Here is a 21,052-nt window from a genome sequence, read left to right as displayed (position 1 = left end):
GGGAAGGATTGGAGCCAGGAAGTCAAGCCGTAGTAGGAAATGGTCTGACCATGACAAAGGCAACGCATCTAAGCCCCTTAGTCTCAGACCATTACTCAGTTGCTCAGAAAGGAATACCATGTCAGGTGCGTGTCCTCCCTCGTGAGTCGGACCCTGAACTACTTGAGTCAGGTCCATGGCTGTCATGGTGGCCATGAACTCCTGTGCCAACCCAGAGGTTTCGCCGAGTGACGGCAGATTGAAGTCCCCCAGGACAATAAGTCCGGGGAACTCCACCGCCAACCCGGCTACCTCCTCGAGTAGCACAGGCAGGGCTTTTGACACGCAGCTGGGAGGCAGGTACGTGAGAAATAAGCCCACCTGAACCCCTAAGTCCAACTTCATCAAGAGAGACTCGCAACCCGCAATTTAAAAGTTTATATATATATGTATGTATGTATGTATGTATGTATGTATGTATGTGTGTATGTATATATACAGTGGTACCTCAAGATACGAACCCCTCGTCTTACGAACAATTCGTGATACGAACCCGGGGTTCAGAAAAAATTTGCCTCTTCTTACGAACTTTTTTCAAGTTACGAACGCCAAACCCGAACTTCCGGGTTCGGCATTGGGAGGCTCCTGGGAAGCCCCCGGGCTGTTTTAAAAGGTGACCGCCGGGCTGGGGGGCTTCCCAGCAACCTCCCGAATCCCGAACTTTTGCCGAACTTCCAGGTTCGGGGTTCGGGGGGGTGCTGGGAAGCCCCCCAGCCCGGCGGTCACCTTTTAAAACAGCCGGGCGGCTTCTCAGGAGCCTCCCAACGCCGAACGCGGAAGTTCGGGTTTGGCGTTTGGCTTCCGGAGGCTCCTGGGAAGCCCCCCGGCTGTTTTAAAAGGTCACAGCCAGGCTGGGGCGCTTGCCAGCAGCCCCGACTCCCTGCCGCTCGCCCATGGCCGGCAGAAGATCGCTCTTGCCCGGCTTCCGCGCGAGGCATCAGGTCAGCATTCTGTGGGGCGGGCGGCGGGGAAGCCGGCGGCTGTGGCAGCTGCTGCAGGAGGCTTTCCCCCTCCTCGTCCGCCGCCCGCCCGCCCAGAATGCTGACCTGATGCCTCGCGGGGAAGCCGGGCAAGAGCGATCTTCTGCCGGCCATGGGCGAGCTACAATAAGCTTCCACGCCCTCGCCCGTGCCTGGCGGGAGGTGAAGAGTGCTTTGCCCAGTGCAAAGTTGACAGCAAGCAGCTCCGCAGTCCCCAAAGGAGGCTTAACCCCGCCCCTCTGTCCCACCCCTCGCCCGTATCCGGCATAACTTCCTCCTGCCTATCCCCGCTCTTCTGCCGGCCACGGGCGAGGGGTGGGACAGAGGGGTGGGGTTAAGCCTCCTTTCGGGACTGCGGAGCTGCTTGCTGTCAACTTTGCACTGGGCAAAGCACTCTTCAGCTCCCGCCAGGCACGGGCGAAAGGCGAGGAAGCCTATTGTAGCAGCTGCCACAGCGGAGACATTTGGGGTTTTGGCTGGGGGGGGGAGGGGAAGGCAGGAGGTCCGGTCCTTCATTTGCCCTCCCAGCAAAAGACAAAGCCGCACAGCTCCGCATCGCCGAAGGAGGCTTAACCCCACCCCTCTGTCCCACCCCTCGGCCGTGGCCGGCAGAAGAGCGGGGATAGGCAGGAGGAAGTTATGCCGGATACGGCCGAGGGGTGGGACAGAGTGGTGGGGTTAAGCCTCCTTCGGCGATGCGGAGCTGCGCGGCTTTGCCTTTTGCTGGGAGGGCAAATGAAGGGCCGGACCTCCTGCCTTCCCCTCCCTCCCCAGCCAAAACCCCAAATGTCTCCGCTGTGGCAGCTGCTACAATAGGCTTCCTCGCCTTTCGCCTGTTTCAGCTTTCCATCCATCCACGTCACTTCGCCGCTAAATCGTATGGCAGCAAACAATCTTTGGGGTTTTCGCTGGGGGGAGAAGTAGGACCTTCCTAACTTCCTCCCCCCCCCAGCGAAAACCCCAAAGATTGTTTGCTGCCACACGATTTAGCGGCGAAGTGACGTGAAGGGATGGAAAGCTGAAACCGGGCTGTTTCAGCTTTCCATCCATCCACGTCACTTTGCTACTAAATCGTATGGCAGCAAACAATCTTTGGGGTTTTCGCTGGGGGGAGAAGTAGGACCTTCCTAACTTCCTCCCCCCCCCAGCGAAAACCCCAAAGATTGTTTGCTGCCACACGATTTAGCGGCGAAGTGACGTGAAGGGATGGAAAGCTGAAACCGGGCTGTTTCAGCTTTCCATCCATCCACGTCACTTTGCTGCTAAATCGTATGGCAGCAAACAATCTTTGGGGTTTTCGCTGGGGGGAGAAGTAGGACCTTCCTAACTTCCTCCCCCCCCCAGCGAAAACCCCAAAGATTGTTTGCTGCCACACGATTTAGCGGCGAAGTGACGTGAAGGGATGGAAAGCTGAAACCGGGCTGTTTCAGCTTTCCATCCATCCACGTCACTTTGCTGCTAAATCGTATGGCAGCAAACAATCTTTGGGGTTTTCGCTGGGGGGAGAAGTAGGACCTTCCTAACTTCCTCCCCCCCCCAGCGAAAACCCCAAAGATTGTTTGCTGCCACACGATTTAGCGGCGAAGTGACGTGAAGGGATGGAAAGCTGAAACCGGGCTGTTTCAGCTTTCCATCCATCCACGTCACTTTGCTGCTAAATCGTATGGCAGCAAACAATCTTTGGGGTTTTCGCTGGGGGGAGAGGTAGGACCTTCCTAACTTCCTCCCCCCCCAGCGAAAACCCCAAAGATTGTGCCTTTCTTTGTTGCGCTTCCACCAGCATGGCCTGGCTGGCAGCGGAAGATGTAACCGAGCTCACGGGGCTGGGCTCGGCTCCCCCTCTTACCAGCCCAGCAGGCAGCCGCCATGGAAGGCTCCGTTCCCTGTCGGCCACGGAGACCGGCCCCGTGGGCTCGTTTACATCTTCCGCTGCCAGCCAGGCAGCGCAACGAAGAGAGGCATTCGCTTTCCTCCCGCCGGCCCCTCAATCGGGCCGGTAGGGAACAGAATGGAACCAGCCCAGAAGCAATAGACGCAGGATCGGGCCGGCAGCAGGCGCAGGGCGAGGCAGCAGGTCTGCATCCTGGGCAGGCGGGCGGGCGGCGGGCGAGGAGGCGCGGCCGAGCGGCGACAGCGGCGGTTCTCCTCACTTCGGAGAGCTTCCTGGGCATGAAAACGCACGAATCCAACAAGAACGAAAGCCAGGAAGCTCTCCCTGGCGGAGACCGCCGGCCCCTCAATCGGGCCGCCGTGACGGGGACCACTGGCCTGCCTAGCGGGCTGGGAGGGAGGTGGAATACGGGAGGAGGAGGAAGAGGAGGAGGAGGGAGGAAGGAGAGAGAGAGAGAGGGAAGCCGCCCGGCTGTTTTTAAAGGTGACAGCCGGGCGGCAGCGTTTTTTTGCGGTTGTTTTTTTTTTGTTGCACGGATTAATTGACTTTACATTGTTTCCTATGGGAAACAATGTTTCGTCTTACGAACCTTTCGTGTTACGAACCTTTCCCTGGAACCAATTAAGTTCGTATCTTGAGGTTCCACTGTATATGTATGTATGTATGTGTGTATGTATATATATATGTATGTATGTATGTATGTATGTATGTGTATATATATATATATATATATGTATGTATGTATGTGTATATATATATGTATGTATGTATGTGTGTGTGTGTGTGTGTGCGTGTATATATATATATATATATATACATACATATACATACATACATATACATACACACACACACACACACACGAACACTGCGAGACCTAAGCTGCCTTCCTTCTATAAATACTGGTGGCTGGGTGTGGTTTGATGGCTCAGCAATTGCCTGCTGTGTAGAAACTTCCTGGTGAGTCAATGGGGTAACATCTGGGGTTGTTGATGTAGCTGAAGTATGCTGATTAGTTAATGGTTGTTGATTAGGTGTGATATCCTGAGTAGTTGGAGCTTGCAGGCTACTTGATTGTTTTGCAATATGTGTTCTGAGTCTAGTTTCTGTTTTTATGGCTGGGTTACGTTTGAGCCATAAAAACAGAAACTAGACTCAGAACACATATTGCAAAACAATCAAGTAGCCTGCAAGCTCCAACTACTCAGGATATCACGCGTTTCGGTGAAATCACATTCACCATCACCAGGCTGAAGTTGCTAGCTTCGTGCTGCTGTAAATATAGTATATTGATATTTATAACTATATTTACAGCAGCACGAAGCTAACAACTTCAGCCTGATGATGGTGAATGTAATTTCACCAAAACGATAATTTAGGGGCCATCCTTTGCAACTTGATGTCATTTGGAAGTTCTGCCTCAGCTTTCCTTGCCCTCAGCCATTCTGAATTATAATTCCAATTGTAATTGGCTGAGAATTAGCGTTCAGCCATCGGAAGGAGCTCAATTTCGCAAAAGGCTGGCTTTTGGCTGAAGGGAATGGGACATCCTGAGATGCTCAACTGAAAGAGGGGACAGTATTTGTTGAACTGATTAATTATAATTCATTAAATGCAACTTTTAAAAATTCCTTTAATCATTCAATTTTTAATTGCAGTAGCTTTTTTAAAAAAAAAAATACTGATGTCTCTGTGGGAATAATGCCAGTTTGTGGATCGTGATGCTAATTTGAATGGGCCTATGACAATTTGCCATAGCCAACTCGCCATGGTCAACTTGCTGTAGCCAATTCACTGCAGGAAAAAGAAATACACTAATACCAAAGAAATGGGGGAATAGAATCATTAAAGAAAGGATGCAAAAAGGAGGGACAGAATGAAATGTGAATGGCAAACTGTTGTTTTTTTAATTTTAAATAATTAAATAGAATGGTTAAATTGTCCTGCAGTAAGTCATCCCATGGCGAGTTCGCTGTGGCATTTTGTCCCATTTTGAACTTGAATTATACTGTGCTATATTGGACTGATCTGGCAAAGCTCTCCTACCACATCTGAAGTTCACATTTCTTTTATACTCAAGACAAAGATGAAGGAGGCGGAGTAGGCAGAGGCAGAGTCCCTAGGGAGTTAGGTGGCGCACAAATTAATCAAATAAATAAATAAATAGTTGCTTGAGAGTCAGACTTGCTCAGCTAGTGGATTCATAATGGCACTCCATCCTTATTACAAAGCACAGATGCCAAGTGAACAACAAACCTTTCATACCTTAAAAGATCCTTCCCTTTCCCATTCTCCCTTCCCACTTATTTTATTTTTCTTTATTTTTCTTTATTTTATTTTATTTTGACACCCATCTCAATAAAGTACTCTGGGTGGCTTTTAATTCAAATAATATGCAACAATAAAACATTTTAAAACAATACTAGCAATAAAAATTACTACTTCTCATTAATGCTCTTAGGATAAAAGGGCAGGATTACTCCCTTGTCAATATTGAAATACAGTCTAATGTCTGGATTAGATGCACTTTACCTTTTGTAATACAGATCTGAGTTCCATTATTCCATAATTTTTCCTAATGCATGATTGCTTTTAAACACATAGTTCTAAGAAAGACTCAAGCCGATGTTTAGAAAAAGGGGATTTGAAGACTAATCCTTAATAAAAATACATTTCAATAAATGTTGTTACTACCATTTTATTTAGAGTTAGAATAATAAATCTGGATTAAATCACAAACTGTCACATCAAAATATTCCTCCAATTTGTTTACTAATGGGAAAAGCAATCCTAGTTAGTACTGCATTCTAAAATCTCTCACTATTTTAGAGAATACCAAAGATTTTCACTTTGATGCTGGCTGACAGTTCAACTGAAGCAAATATAGTGCTGTTACACTTTAGACTTAATTCACCACAAGGCACAAAGGCTGCTAATGATGACTCGGAATAGCCCCACTAATCACTCTCTGAGTATATCCCCTCATAATTTTATTTATATTTATTTGTGAAATTTATTTGCCGCCCATCTCACTGTTGGTGTGAGCCAATTGTCCTGAATATGAGGATCCTGCTGTGGTTGAAAAATTGTCGTAAGTCTTTTTTTTTTTTTTTGCGCCGTAGTAACTTTGAACAGTCACTAAAGGAACTGTTGTAAGTCAAGGACTACCTCTCTCTATTTAGCTGCTTCGATTTGAGATTTTCAGGACTGCATTTAAATTGGCCACCTGGGTTGGCTACAAAGCACATGGGACTAGGATGCCACTTTGCTCCTCAGTTACAGATGGCAGCACTCGTGCGAGACGGAACACATTTTCACTGTCATGTTTGTTAATAGTTGACTGTGAGTAGTGCTACGTGGATAAACTAAGAATTAAAGTTCAATTCTCTTTCCTCTGGCTGTATACCTTGTTACTCATTTATGTCCTAACCCTCTTGCCAATGGCATGTCTATGCAACTTCCTTTTACTGGTGGTAGAATTAAAAACTGTTTATTAATAGCTTTCAGGGGAAGCTGTGTGTGAGATATGAGTTGGTAGGAAGAGAAAGCTGCCCAGCCATCACAATTTTCCCTTCTTCCTGCCTATAAAATTCCCCTCCTCCCAAAAGCTGTGAAGATGGCCTGATAGCCCTGATTTACAAGCAGGAGTGTTGTTGTTTTTCCCCCAACAGCTGCAGCCAGGATCGTAGGTTGTAACAAAGGGGGTGATGAGTGAGAAATGGCTCATTTAAGTCCAGGGTCAGGGCAGTGGGGCAAAGCAAGAGTTCAATGCAGGCTGCTTACACCAGCGACAAAAATGGAGCTGGATGGTTTTGTTGCTGATTCAAACCAACCGGAAAGATTAAGATGGGGATTGCTGATAGATGAAATCTTGTAGAGACCTCCAAGCGTTAAGTATAGCTAGACCTTGACTTACAATCACGGTTGGGCCCCAGATTTCTATTGCTAAGCAAGACAGTTGTTAGGTGACTTTGGCCCCATTTTGCCACAGTTGTTAAATGAATCACTGCAGTTGTTAAAGTTAGAAACATGGTTGTTAAGTGAATCTGGCTTCGCTATTAACTTTGCTTGTCAAATAGGGATAGGGATAGAATTAGAGATAGGGATGGAGAGAGACAGATATTGTCCTATTCTCTCTCTGACTCTCTTTCTCTCTCTCTTTCTCTTTTCTCTTCTCTCTCAGTCTCTCTTCTCTCCTCTCTCTTTCTCTCTGTCTCTCTCTCTTTTCTTTTCTCTCTCGCTCTCTCTTTTCTCTTCTCTCTCTCTCTTCTCTCCTCTCTGTCTCTCTCTCTTTCTTTCTCTCTCTCTTTCTGTCTTTCCCCATGCACTCTCTAATTACTTTCTTTCCAACTTAGTTCAAGAGACAACAACAGTTACGCAGTGAGTCTCCTGTCTTAATCCAATATTTTAGCTACTACAGCAGATTGAATCTATTATGTCCTTTTCCCGAAAGAAAGATAGGAGATGGCTGAAACTCAGCTTCCCTTGTATAGGATGCCTGCAGCTAAGATTCCCAAAAACAACGGCGGGGGGATTGGACTTTTGCTCTGTTCTGCTTTTGAATACCCACAATCAATAAGTAATTATCACATTCTATTCTTTTATTTCATTTTTGTCTAATCTCAGGGTTTACAATTCTCAGTGTCTCAAAAGTAGGGGCGTATGGAAATGACAATTCTAGCATAAAAATCCATAACGAAATGATATCATCCCTGAAATATATAAGACTAAATAAAGTAGATTTGAAATCACCGTAAGGATCTTGGTGGGTTGTTTTGTTTTGTTTTTCTCCTGATGGATTATAATTTCATTTGTATGGGTACAGAAATATTACAGCTAAGGCTTAGGCATGAATTAATCAAACGAGAGATCTGACTGGGGAAAAAAGCAGTGCTGACATGTATGATGTCGAAAGGAAGTCAATACAAAGAAGTCAGTCTCAAAAATAGAGTGTAAAATACATTTAAAACATATTGAATGAAACATTTCTTAGCGCATGGTAAACAGTCGCCACACACCTGAGCATTGCTACAATGGATTTCTCAATGGGTAAATAGCAGAAGCCAAAGGAGCAGTTGAGTTCAATGCAAAGTGTTCCTCTATTAAAATTAGGTACAGATAGTCTTCGACAAATGGCAACAGTTCATTTAGTGACCGTTCAAAATTACAATGGCACTGAAAAAAGTTATGATTGCTTTTCACATTTGCAACCATCGCGGCATCTTCATTGTCACACGATCAAAATTCAGATGCTTAAAAATTATTATTATTATTATTATTATTATTATTATTATTATTAACAATTGTAATGATTCGCTTAACAACTGTGGCAAGAAAGGTCATAAAATGGGGCAAAACTCACTTAACATACTATGTTTCACCTAGCAACAGAAACGTTGGGCTCAATTTTAGCCATAGCTGTAATCTCCATAGTCGCTTTCAAGGCGGAATGATACCAGATGGGAATAGGACTATATTTTTCTCCTACAGTGGTTCTCAATCTTTCTAATTCCACTATCCTTTAATACAGTTCCTCAGGTTTGTGCTATCTCACAAGGCAAATGAGCAACAATTAACTTACAATTAAGGCTCAGACACAGGGTGTTGAAATGAAATAGTCCATTGTACAATAAGGAGTGAAAATACACAAATTATAACAAAGGAATGTCCTTCAGCTGCTAAAGTTCAAAGCGAGTGGGAGAGCTGATAAGCAGGATTTCAAAGCAAGGTTTCCAAAGCAAAAATTTACTCACAGACTTAACACTATAATTACTCAGAACTGCAGAAAGGTATGTTGGTACCAAAGGCAAAAAGTTTTAACATGCAAAGGTATTAACATGTTCTTTTCCTTCAAAAAATCAATCTTCTCCCCTTTTATCCACCCTAGGATTATAGCCTGCGCACAGCTGTACTCAACTTTTCCTTCTGAGTCTGCATAACTGCTCTTGCCTCCCCTGCATCCTTTGCACTCTTGCATCCAGGATTGGGTCTGTCATTTCCTCTTCCTCATCAGACCCAGACAAAGCCCCAGTTGGGGGATCTGTAGTCTCTGCAGGACCCTCACACACTATCTTTTCCTTCTCCTCACTGTTCGACTCCTCTGAAAGCCACACAGGCCAACCATGCCCAGACAGGTCTGATTCATCTGACTCCGTTATCAAAAAGCCTGGCTGCGATCCAACCACAACAATGTTGTGATGACCCCCAACCATAGGTCTAGCGCCAATTCTCCCAACAGAGCTTTAAGCTGATTGGCAGGAAGGTCAGAGGGACAACCCCACTGTAAATCCCTGATTGGTCAGATTGTAAAAATATGTTCCAAGGCACCAAAATAGAATCTTAAATTCCTAACACCATGGGAAATTTGTCTTTTCCCATGGTCTTAGGCGACCCCTATGAAACAGTCGTTTAACAGGTTGAGAACCACTGTCTAGAGCAAGCATCCATTAGTTTTGTACCCTTTGTATGCAGATATTGTACAAAATGCGAAGATTTGAGAATTGCATCGGCCTTTGCAATATTGAAGCATCTCACCACCTACCATTTCTGCAGGGCTTAAATTTAACTTCATGGAAAGATGACTTTAATAAATTTGCAGGTTGGGTAAGAGTTACAGACACCCAGCAAAAGAGAATTTTAGAGTATTTCTTGCTAGCAGCTTGTCATCAACATAAAACACGTTTGAAATTAAAAACGAGCAGATCAAAAGTGGGGGAGGAACTTTGCAGCAACCTAAAAATATCATAGAACATTGTCAAAATATCTTGCAAGAATAACAAAAAGATATGCCAATGTCACACGTATCCCTTTTTGAGTAGGTATTTGTAATTGGCAAACAGAAATACCAATGAATCCTTCTCTCTGAGGGAGATGGAAGGTTAAGAAGCGGGGGGGGGGGGGGGAATATATATATATATTAAAAATTCCTTTTGAAAAAACCCATCTACCTCCACTTCCTTAAATTAAAGAGGAAGTTTGACAGATTCCCTACCTAAATAATTTGCAGATCTATGTCACTTCCCAAGATCAATTGGAAATAGATTACCAGGAAGCACAAAGGCAGCCATTTTTATAACGAGATCAAGCTGAGAAGTTCTGACTCAAATGTTTTTAGCTAGAAAACGATAGAAGAGAGCCAATCTGATGGGCCAGTTAAGGTACAGGATGGGACCTAGAATGGGGAAACTGAGATGTGGGACCATTCTCCAACCTGGAATCTCACCAAGTACAGGTAGTCCTCAACTTACAACCATTCATTTAGTGACCCTTTAAAGTTACAACAGCACTGAAAAAAAGTGATATAAGAGCCCTGATGGAGCAGAGGTTAGAGGGCAGTACTGCAGGCTACTTCTGCTGCCTGCCAGCTGCCTGCAATTTGGCAGTTCAAATGTCACCAGGTTCAAGGTTGACTCAGCTTTCCATCTTTCTGAGGTGGGTAAAATGAGGACCCAGATTGTTGGGGGAAATATGCTGTTTCTGTAAACCGCTTAGAAAGGGATGTAAGAGCACTGTGAAGCAGTACATAAGTATATTGCTCTATTTTTCACACTTATGATCATTGGAGCATCCCTGTGGTCATGTGATCAAAATTTGGACGCTTGGCAGTTGGCATGTATTTATGATGGTTGTCACCTTTTGTGACTTTCTGACAAGCAAAGTCAGTGGGGAAATCAGATTGACTTAACACTGGTTCACTTAACAACTGTGACAAGAAAGGTTGTAAAAAGGGGGGGAAATTCAATTAACAACTGACTTGCTTAGCAATTGAAATTTTGGGTTCAACTGTGTTCATTAGTCAAAGACTACCTGTAAATGATCACAGTTAGTGAACCTGCAATACCACCAGTAGTCAGTTAAGACAATCTTGAAGTCAATTAAGTTTTGCATCAAGCATCTCATTTCTTTCACTAGTTCATAACTAACCAGCTCATGAAAGCTGCAGACACCAGTAATCTATGGATGCCTTTAACCAGCACAACATTCATAGGAATACAAAATTGTTCTTTGTTGGGCAGTATTTCTCATTTAAGATTCTAAAGACACAGTTTGAATAGAGAATGATGTTTAGATTCAGTATCTAAGTTTCAGAACTTTTTCAGCTCTTTTTTTTTTTATGAAATTCAATCATTTGATCAACTCAATTCCACTATACTAGGCATTGCATCTGTTTCAATAACAATATTTTCTTCTGTGTCCCTTTTGCTCCTCAATTATGTTTAGCTTGCATGATTCATTGTGATGCTTCATTTATAATGAATTGTTTTTATTAGTTCTGACAGCTGCCATGAAGCTTCTTCGATCGCTTTCTGAAAGTGAGGGGTAAAATTATTTTTATAAGCTATCATGAAATTAAGACAGCATTGTGTAACTTAGTTGAAGACTGGGTAATTGTGTTTAAGAGGAAGCCCTGCCTACATGCCAGGAACTTGAACAAAAACCAGAAACAATTAAATCTTCAGGGAAAATTTATTTCAGACCTTTTTCCAATCCTAAATGCTAATTATGCCAAAGGGACTTTGTCTATTGTAAGCAAACATTAATAGCCGTAATGCTTTTAACCTAGAATATTTTTGTAGTAAAGAGGCTATTATGTGAATGTCTATTTGAAATACTAGTGAGTGGCAGAATTTGTCAGTATAGGTATTCCTAAAAATTCTGTTGCTAAACTAGGCTATTATTAAGTGACTTTTTCCCATTGTTATAGCTTTTCCTGCCACAATTTATTTAATTAAATGTATTTATTTAATTAAATTTCTATTCTGCTCAACTCCCTAGGGACCAGTTGCCCAGCATCTGAATATTGACCGCATGACCATAGGGATGCTGCAACGGTCATAAGTGTGAAAAAAGGTCGTAAGTCATTTTTTCAATGCCGCTGTAAATTCACCAAATGAACTGTTGTAAATCAAGGATTACCTGCATTTAAGTAAAGCAACAGAAACCGAGTAATAAGATCCTTAGTCAACAAATAATCAGCCATTTAACCAAGTCAGATTTTCTACATTGCATTATATTTCTTCCCATCTGGGAAGAAATTTTACTGGAAGTTTTATCATAAAGTAAGTACAGCAGCCTAAATCTGAGCTTTTGACATTTTATCCCAATCTGACTCAGGTCACATGGGGATTACAGCAAATACACAAACTATTCAAGGAAAAAGTCCAGTTTATGATTTAAAGGTCAGATACTCAGAGCCATTTTTTTAAAATGAAAGGAAAGCAACTTAGTAACCAGGGATCCAAGGAAAACTACAGCTCATTGCTATAAGCCTAGTCACATAATGTACCCGTGCATTTATTACTGCTTATAGTACAACATGGCAAAAGACTCGGAGCGTTAACAAGAAGGTGACAGTTCCCGAGAGGGAAACGAAGAACATCACAAGGATCTTATCGAAACACATTTCCCAGTAGTTGATGAAAAAAAAAGAAGTATAGCTGCTGACGGCTAGGGTTTTCAACTAATAGCATGGGCACAATTCAAAACCACAGGTCTTTCAGAATAGAGAATTGATATTTGCATAAAGGATTAGTTGTTTCATTCTTGATATGATTGTAAAGAGGGCTTGATATCTAAGCACAACTTGAAGGACACGTTCAAAGTAAAGACTACCTGGACTTTATCACCTTGGGCAAGCAGCCAAGATGCCAAGCTGATTGCCAAGAGCTTTCTGGAATAGAGAGAGGCAACCTGGGGTCATCTAGCCTCTCTCTATCATTGACTATGCCAGGTGTGTGCACTGAGAACTGAAATTCTATACCCTTGAGTTAAGATGGGTGGCCTATAAAACAAACATCTCAAGATCTGGGGGATCTCAGTTAGACAGTTGAGGAGTTAGCATTGAGTTAGTAGTTAATACACAAGAAAAAAACAATTGCTGCCAACCTGCCTTCCACTGGGGACCTGTATACTGCATGAGTCAAAAAGAGGGCGGGGAAAATATTTACTGACCCCTCTCATCCTGGACACAAACTGTTTCAACTCCTACCCTCAAAACGTCGCTACAGAGCACTGCACACCAAGACAACTAGACACAATAACATTTTTTGCCCGAAAGCCATCACTCTACTAAACAAATAATTCCCTCAACACTGTCAGACTTTTTACTAAATCTGCACTTCTATTTCTACTAGTTTTTCTCATCATTCCCATCATCCTTTTGCTCCCACTTAGGACTGTATGACTGTAAATTGTTGCTTGTATCCTAAGATTTTTATTAATATTGATTGTTTCTTCATTGCTTATTTGACCCCTATGACAATCATTAAGTGTTGTACCACATGATTCTTGACAAATGTATCTTTTTCTTTTATGTACGCTGAGAGCATGTGCGCCAAGACAAATTCCTTGTGGGTCCAATCACACTTGGCCAATAAAGAATTCTTTTCTATTCTATTCTATTCTACCTAGGAAAATAAAAGAATTAAGCATAGATATGGATGCTGGGGGGAAAATAAGTTCAAGAGACTCAACAATAATTAAATAATTAGGGACATGTGTTACCTGTCTGTTAACTATAGGCGGTATTGTGAATAGATATACTCACAGAAAGGCTAAGAGAGAGAAAAGGAAGTAGAGAAGGAAGGGAAGAGGGGAGAGGAGGGAAGTAAGGAAGGGGGAGCAAAAGAGAAGGTACAGGGAAGAGAAGGAGATAGAAAGAGGGGACTGATATGATATAAAAAGGGGAAACAGGCAGGTAATTAATATATAAAAGGTACAAATTAAGATAGTGCTCCATGTACTATTTCATAGAAATATATAACTGTGTATTTTGTTAAGAATTGATGTACCAGTATGGATGTATTGTGGAGAAAAACAAAAACTTTTATTTTTAAAAATCTGGTGGGTTTCCACCCTAGTTCTAGAACCAGGCCTGAGAGTAGGACTCACCTGTTCTCCATGAATGGGAATGGTATATCTATACTATTTGTGAATATAGTAAAATCTTACCTCGCATCATCTGCAAAATCATAAACACAATCCTTTGAGGTTACTTGTAAAAAATGTTGGTCTTAAATCCATGATGTTTTGTTCCTGGTTCAAATTTTTTAGCCCCCAAAGTTAATTAACATGCATTTATATATGACACAAAATTTTGATTGGGCGACGCAAGTCCAAATCTGAATTAAGCATTTCTGTGTTCCCTTCTTTCACTATAAGCAAACCTGTTTTGCATTTTTCCCAAAGTAGAAAATCATTATACAGTACTGCAAGGAAAGCATGAACCACAATTTGCAAATTCAGACATTACCCAGGATGTTTTTCATATCTGTGCAAAGAACTAAGGATATTTTTTTACTTCAACCGAACTTTATTGGTCTAGGTGAGTGTGCTCCTTTGAATCAATGCTCACTCCTGGTGACTCTCTGAACAAGTCCCTGCAGTTTTCTTGGCAAGATTTTTCAGTGGTTTGCTCCCGCCTTCTTCCTACGGTTGAGAGAAAATAGATGACCCTGGCTTCATGCCCTAGGCAGGATTAGAACTCACAACTTCTGGTTTTTAGCCCACTGCCTTAACCATTACATCAAAGTGGTGCTCTTTACTGAACCATAAAGTACCTTTTAAATCCGGCTTGTAAAAAGCCATTTGTCTCATTTGATTGTGACAAGCTCCAGGCAACCAGGCTGTAAAAATTTTGAAATGGAAAGGCGGAAGAGGTGGTGTTAAAATTTAACTACTGAGAAATTAAAGAGAAACGTTAACAACACAGGTTTAGGTGCATTGGTTTTTAAGCAATAGCAACTTCTGCTGAATTCTGGCAAAACTCTAACTACCAGAATGCTGGTTTCCAAAGCCGGAAATTTAAAAAATAAAACACAAAAAAACAGAAAACCACGAAGCTGCTAGAGGAAAAGTTCATACAACATCCAAGCAGTAATACAAAATAGATCATAGCCACTGAATTTTGGCTGGCTCAAATAATATAGATGTGGACTAAAGTGAATGATATGACTTGCATCTGCATTTTTATTTCCTCCTGAAACAAATTGCAAAGAATCGTGGCATCACCAGAACATTTAATTTAAACTAGTTTTTCTGCAGCTGAAAAACTCATTACACATCTTAGCAAGGAGCCAAAAATGTAGGGATGCAAGAATAAAAAATTATTATAGAAAAAAACCCTACCTACCTATCCCTCCCCACCTTCCCCAAATCTACAAATAGGATTCTTCCCACCCTATCTACAGAAAGGGAAAGAACAATGCTTTAGACTAGAGAGAATTCCATCCAAAACGCGCCACCTTGTGGCATATAGCATCTTTTGGAAGAAAGAACGAGAGGGACAAACCGAATACTGTACATATTTGGCAGTGCCAAAAGAATAAGAGGCGAAAGAGAAACTCGAATGGTATTGACTGGTTTTGCCATTAAGGCAGGAACTGCAATTTCAACTTTTCTCCGATTCAGATCACAGCCTTTCAGTTTCACAGTCAAAAACCGAAAAGGCCTAATAAAAGAGGGAAGAAAAAGAAAGACAGCCTGAAGTTTATAGTACATCTAAACTTTTGTGCCAGTAAAGCGACTATTATCACTTTGGTTAAAACTGTAGCTGGTATGAAACCCCCCCCCCCCCGAACACTGTTGCATCCTGCACACGAACAGCCCCTTGTATGTTGATCTCCGCCGTCACGCTTTTTCACCACCCGCTTCAATTTAGACATCTTAGCACAGCGGCGCACATGTTTATGATACCCGAAGAAAGGCTGCGGCTCCCCTTATCCCCATGTACTGGGAGCAAGCCCTCTTTCAAAGGTTTAAATAATATAGAAACATCCAAGCATCATTAGCTAAATAAACTTGGGAAATGGAAAGAACGGGTTGGGGGGGGGAGGAAGAGCGAATATATTCTTGTTAACTTAGTGATTTTGGTTTTATAACCAAATACTGTACTTTCTTCTAACATTAATTGCAGCCCACATCAGGGCCAGCCAAGGTATGTGCCTGAGAAGGTCTTTCTTTCTTTCTTTCTTTCTTTCTTTCTTTCTTTCTTTCTTTCTTTCTTCATCTCTCTTTCTTTCTCCTTCCTCTCTCTTTATCCTTCCTATCTTCCTTCCTCTCTTTCTTTCTTCCTTCCTCTCTTTCTCCTTCCTTCCTTTCCTTTCTTCCTCTCTCTTTCTTCTTCCTTCCTTCCTCCTTCCTTTCTTCCCCTTTCTCTCTCTTTCTCCTTCCTTTCTTCCTCTCTCTTTCTCCTTCCTTCCTCTCTCTTTCTTCTTCCTTCCTCCCTCCCTTCCTTCCACCCTTTCTTCTTCCTTCCTTCCTCCCTCTCTCCCTCCCTCTCTCTCTTTTTCATTCCTCCCTCCCTTCCCTCCTTCCATAGCAAAGCTGGGCGGCCAATGGAGATTCTGATGCAACTGTGCCTGAGACACCCTACCTGCTTGCAGAACGAGGACTCCCTCCGTGCATTTGCAAGGCATGCAAAGAACTCCGTGAAAAAGCCGCCGCTGGATCGCCGACGGGTCTCTCTACCCTCCTCTCCGTTTCCCCCCCAACCCGCATAAGGACCCCCCCCCCCGGCAAGCGATCTCACCCCCACCCCCAGCCCGTATTAGGCAACGCGCACTCACCTCCTCCACTGTCAAAGGCATGCAGATCCGATACTCCTTCATGAGCATATTCCAACACATTCAACGCACACCGGCCGCTCAGGAGAAACGCCAACCGCGGGGGAGAACCACCCCGATCCCGCAAAGGCAAAGCCGGCGCCTCCGCCGCCGACGGACGGTATCTCTACCACAGCGTCCCGTGGGTCGCCCGCTTGGCAATTGGGACCGTCAGACGCCGTCGCCGCCACCACCATCCAGCAGGCTGAAGGCAGCCCCCGGCGGGAGGAAGGCGGAGAAAACACCCCGCGATGCTCGGCTCCGCTCTTCCAGGTTGGCAGCTTCAAACCGCGGTCAGGCGCTGCTGCTGCTGCTGCTGCTGCTGCTTCTCACCACACGCCGAAGGAGGCGGCGGCAGAGCTCATACAAAGGCATCCGCCGGGACCGCTACGGCCAGAGAGGCATTTCTCAGCCGCCGCAGCAGCCTCAGGACATGTTGGCCGAAGCCGAAAAACGAGGCTGGAAGACAGCTGAGCGCGCCTCCCCGTCGACCCGGCCGCCGAAGGAGATGCTTCCTTCCCGAGACAAAAGGCGCCTCGCTACCGTTTCCTTCTCCGCCTGGTAAACAAGCGCCCTCCGCCTTCTCCGGCCGAAGGAAGGAAGGAAAGAAAGGAGGGAGGGAGGCAGGAGCTGGCCTCGCCCCGGCGGGAGAGAGTCTGCCGCTCCGGGTCGCGGCTGCTCGCGCTGAGGAGATTCTGCCGCAGCAGTAGCAGCGGCGACGGCGGCGGCAACAGCGGCGGCGGCGAAGCTTTAGGAAGGGTGTGAGAGCGTGGCTGACATCAGCAGCCCCGGCAGGAAGGAGGGCCCCATCCGGCCAATGGGCGCGAGGCAGAGCCGAGCCAGGCGACCCGTCGAAACAGCGGAGCCAGCCAGACCTCGGCGGGGGAAAGGACGGGACGGGGAAGCCGTTGGCACGCCTGGAAGCAGCGGGAGGAGAAGGGAATGCGAATGCTTGAGGGGACGGGGGGAGGGGGCGGGGGGCGAAATCACCTCAGAGTTTTTTCTTTGAAAAGTGTGTGTGTGTGTATATATATATGTGTGTGTGTGCGCGCACACACACACACAAGCTCTGAAGGGTAACTGGGTAAGAGGGCAAATGGCAAGTTAGAAATCGCCAGCGTGGGGGTGGGTGTCCAGGAAGGGGGAGGGGGAGAAGCAAAGAGGATCTTTTTGGAAAGATGGACAGCCATTAGTATAAACTGGGCACAGGATCTTTTCTGCTTGAGCAGGGGGGTTGGACTAGATGACCTCCATGGTCCTTTACAGCCAGTGATGGGCTCCTACGGGTATGGTCAGGTATGCAGAACCGGTAGAAAAAATTAGATTTTTTTTTCTTTCCCTTTTGGGCTCTGGGTATGTTTTTCCTATCACAGTAAATGAGGTTGAATGTGTATAATTTTAGAAGAGCTGTGCGTGCTTGTGTATGTGTGTGTGTGTGTGTGTGTATCTATCTATCCATCCATCCATCTATCTACCTATTTATCTATCTATATACTGCTCAAAAAAAATAAAGGGAACACTGGAACAACACAATATAACTCCAAGTAAATCAAACTTATGTGAAATCAGACTGTCCACTTAGGAAGCAACACTGATTGACAATCAACTTCACATGCTGTTGCGCACATTCAACCTTGTACAGAACAAAGGATTCAATAAGAACATTTCATTTATTCAGATTTAGGATGTGTTAGTTGAGTGTCCCCTTCATATATGGCATATATTTTGGATATTCAGTATTTATTTTATTTATTTATTTATTTATTTATTTGTCCAATACACAATAATACACAATGAGGGTTATAGAGGATATAATCAGGTAGAATGTATTAAAGGGGGAATAGACGAGAAAATAAAGGTGTGAAATATAACTATGAGAGAATAGCAGAAAAAGAGATAGGTATAGAAGAGAGGATATAGGAGATATAGGAGAGACAATAGGACAGTGGACGGTAGGCACTCTGGTGTACTTATGAACGTCCCTTATATAACAGCAAATAGATAGGGAAATTGTATCTCTTTGAGGTGAGGAGAGGCCAGGCACCCTAACCCAAATCCTTGATGTGAGTGACATCAAGTTGGACACCTTTGAGCCAGTCACATGACCTTTAAGCCACCCTGGTCATATGATCGTCAAGCCACTCCTACCTGGTCATATAGCCACCAAGCCACACCCACAAAATAAGCCACACCCACAGTGATGGTAGTAAAAAAAATGCAGCCCATCATTGTTTCCAGCTCTAGTTATTCTGTTCTGTTAATCAGACAGCCTGGTGGGGCTAGATCCCGTCCAGACGTGGACTTCCAAGGTGAAATCTAGACAGGCCAAGAAACCTGATTTTAACCAGTGTAGAGGAAGAAAAGGTCGTGGGGAGACACCCTGAGACTCTATAGAAACAAGAGGAAGAAAAGGAAAGTGGCAGGGACACATATGTTTGTATGTATGTGTGTGTGTGGGGAGAGGGGCTGTAGGTGTTGTGTCTACAGGCAGCTGAGCTTTGGTTCCTGCAAAACCCCATCTGTGCTGAGTTGGAGCGCATACTGCAGGGCCCCGACTACACATTCCATCTGGTTTCCTTCCCTTGACAGATTTTATTGTGCAAAAGCCCTGCGGGCTGAGCTCAGAAACACTAACGGTGGTTTTTTGCTGAGCATGTGATCTTAGCCTTAACATCCTTCAACAAGGGAACAGAAGCCAGAGAATAAGGAGGACTCCCTTTAAGAGGCCATGCCCCTTTTTTTATTATTATTATTTATTCGATTTGTATGCCGCCCCTCTCCGAAGACTTTTCTTGCTCCTTCCAAGCCATCTTGAGTACATAAACACTATTTGTAATCCTTGCATGGGTTAAAAAATAAATAAAGCTTGGTTTTTGTTTTGTTTTTTAAAAAAACCCTTTTACATTTCAAATTTGTTCCTTGGGCAGAGTTCAAGCAAATGATAACAGCTACATATGGTATCAAATTATATCCTTTCTTGCTTTAGAGCTCTGCTTAAGTTATCTTTTGCTACTCTTGTTTGATTGGGTTCTTCTTTTTATAATGGGAGGATTTCATCCGCAGATTATGTGGATTTGGTTTTGTGTCTGTCGAGAATACTTGATTGCAAACAGACTCCTTTGAATTTTTGGGAGAGCAGCCATAAAATCTGTTTTAGGAGAAAGAATGAAATTTGAGACATCTAGACGGGGAATATACACTATTTATTGGTGACTCTAAAACGTATAATAAAGGCATGAGCCAATTTTGGCTCATATGCTTTAATTGTTAGAAAAACTGTTTGGTCTCTAAACTTTCGGAAAATATGAATACCGTAGTGGAAAACTGTTATTTCAATTGTTTGCGGCTGATTGTTCAAAAATATTTTTATTTAGAGTAATCCATATGGAATGTCTCCTGCTCGCGTTTTGAATCTCTAATTTTGCATTATATAAAATTACAGGTAGTCTGCAATTTACAGCAGTTTATTTAGTGACCGTTCAAAGTTACAATGCACTGAAAAAAGTGACTTATGACTGGTTTTCACACACGACTGTTGAAGCATCCTCATGGTCACATGGTCAAAATTCAGATGTTTGACTCGTATTTATGATAGTTGCAGTGTCCCAGGGTCATGTGATCGCCTTTTGCAACCTTCTGACCAGCAAAGTCAAATGGGAAAGGCAGATTCACTTAACAACCGTGTTAGTGATCTAACATCTGCAGTGATTCACTTAACAATTGCAGCAAGACCCTCTGGAACCAGCTCCCCCCAGAGATTAGGACTGCCCCCACCCTCCTTGCCTTTCTGTAAACTTCTTAAAACCCACCTCTGCCATCAGGCTTGGGGGAACTGAGACATCTCCCCTTGCCTATGTAGTTTTATGTATGGTATGTTTGTATGCTTTTTATATAATGGTTTTTTTTAGCTTTTTAATGTAAATTATTATTTTAGACTTCAATATTAGATTTGTTATGGTCTATTGTTTTATCACTGCTGTGAGCCGCCCCGAGTCTGCGAAGAGGGGCGGCATACAAATCTAATAAATAAATAAAATAAATAAAATAAAGACAGGTCCTAAAATGGGGCAGAACTCACTTAACAACCGTCTCACTTAGCAACAGAATGTTTGGGCTCAATTGGGATCGTAAGTCAAGGGCTACCTGTGGCCTACAATCCACAACTTACCTGGAAGTGAAAGCCCCACCCTGTTACAGAACAGCATAAATATTCATGGACTGTAGACCACTTCAGCAGATGTCTGGTGCTGTCCTTGTTACCGCACATGTTATATGTACATCTGATCAGAAGATAGACCTGTAAACAGTAAGATCAGCGAAATGACAGGCACAAAATATAGTGACTATGACAATATTAATAGAGTCTATTCACAAAAACATAAGAAAGGTGATCATACAAGCAGAGATGGGCTGCTAAGGTGGAACGGTGACGTGTGCTCACCCCTGTGGCTCTGAGTGCTAGCGAAGTCCAGCGCAATTCTGCTACTGCAGCTGTGCAGGTAGCAGAATTGCGTGCGGAGACACAGGTGTGCCCGTGTTTC

The 21,052-nt window shown here is 43.7% G+C and overlaps 1 protein-coding gene across 1 annotated transcript in view; it reads right to left on the bottom strand.

The window, feature by feature from the left end:
- Nucleotides 1–17,285, bottom strand: part of PITPNC1 (phosphatidylinositol transfer protein cytoplasmic 1) — a 207,499-nt gene extending 190,214 nt beyond the window's left edge. The window contains exon 1 of the mRNA XM_070740337.1: nt 16,476–17,285. Within this exon, the coding sequence (XP_070596438.1) occupies nt 16,476–16,535 (60 nt within the window). The 5' untranslated portion in view covers nt 16,536–17,285. The remainder of the gene's footprint in view (nt 1–16,475) is intronic.
- Between the last annotated feature and the right edge of the window lie 3,767 nt (nt 17,286–21,052).

The sequence above is a fragment of the Erythrolamprus reginae genome, chromosome 2 (assembly GCF_031021105.1).
Source record: "Erythrolamprus reginae isolate rEryReg1 chromosome 2, rEryReg1.hap1, whole genome shotgun sequence".
In the NCBI taxonomy this organism is placed as follows: Eukaryota; Metazoa; Chordata; class Lepidosauria; order Squamata; family Dipsadidae; genus Erythrolamprus; species Erythrolamprus reginae.
The sequence above is the reverse complement of the archived record's forward strand: the minus strand, read 5'-3'. Positions and strand labels throughout refer to the sequence as shown.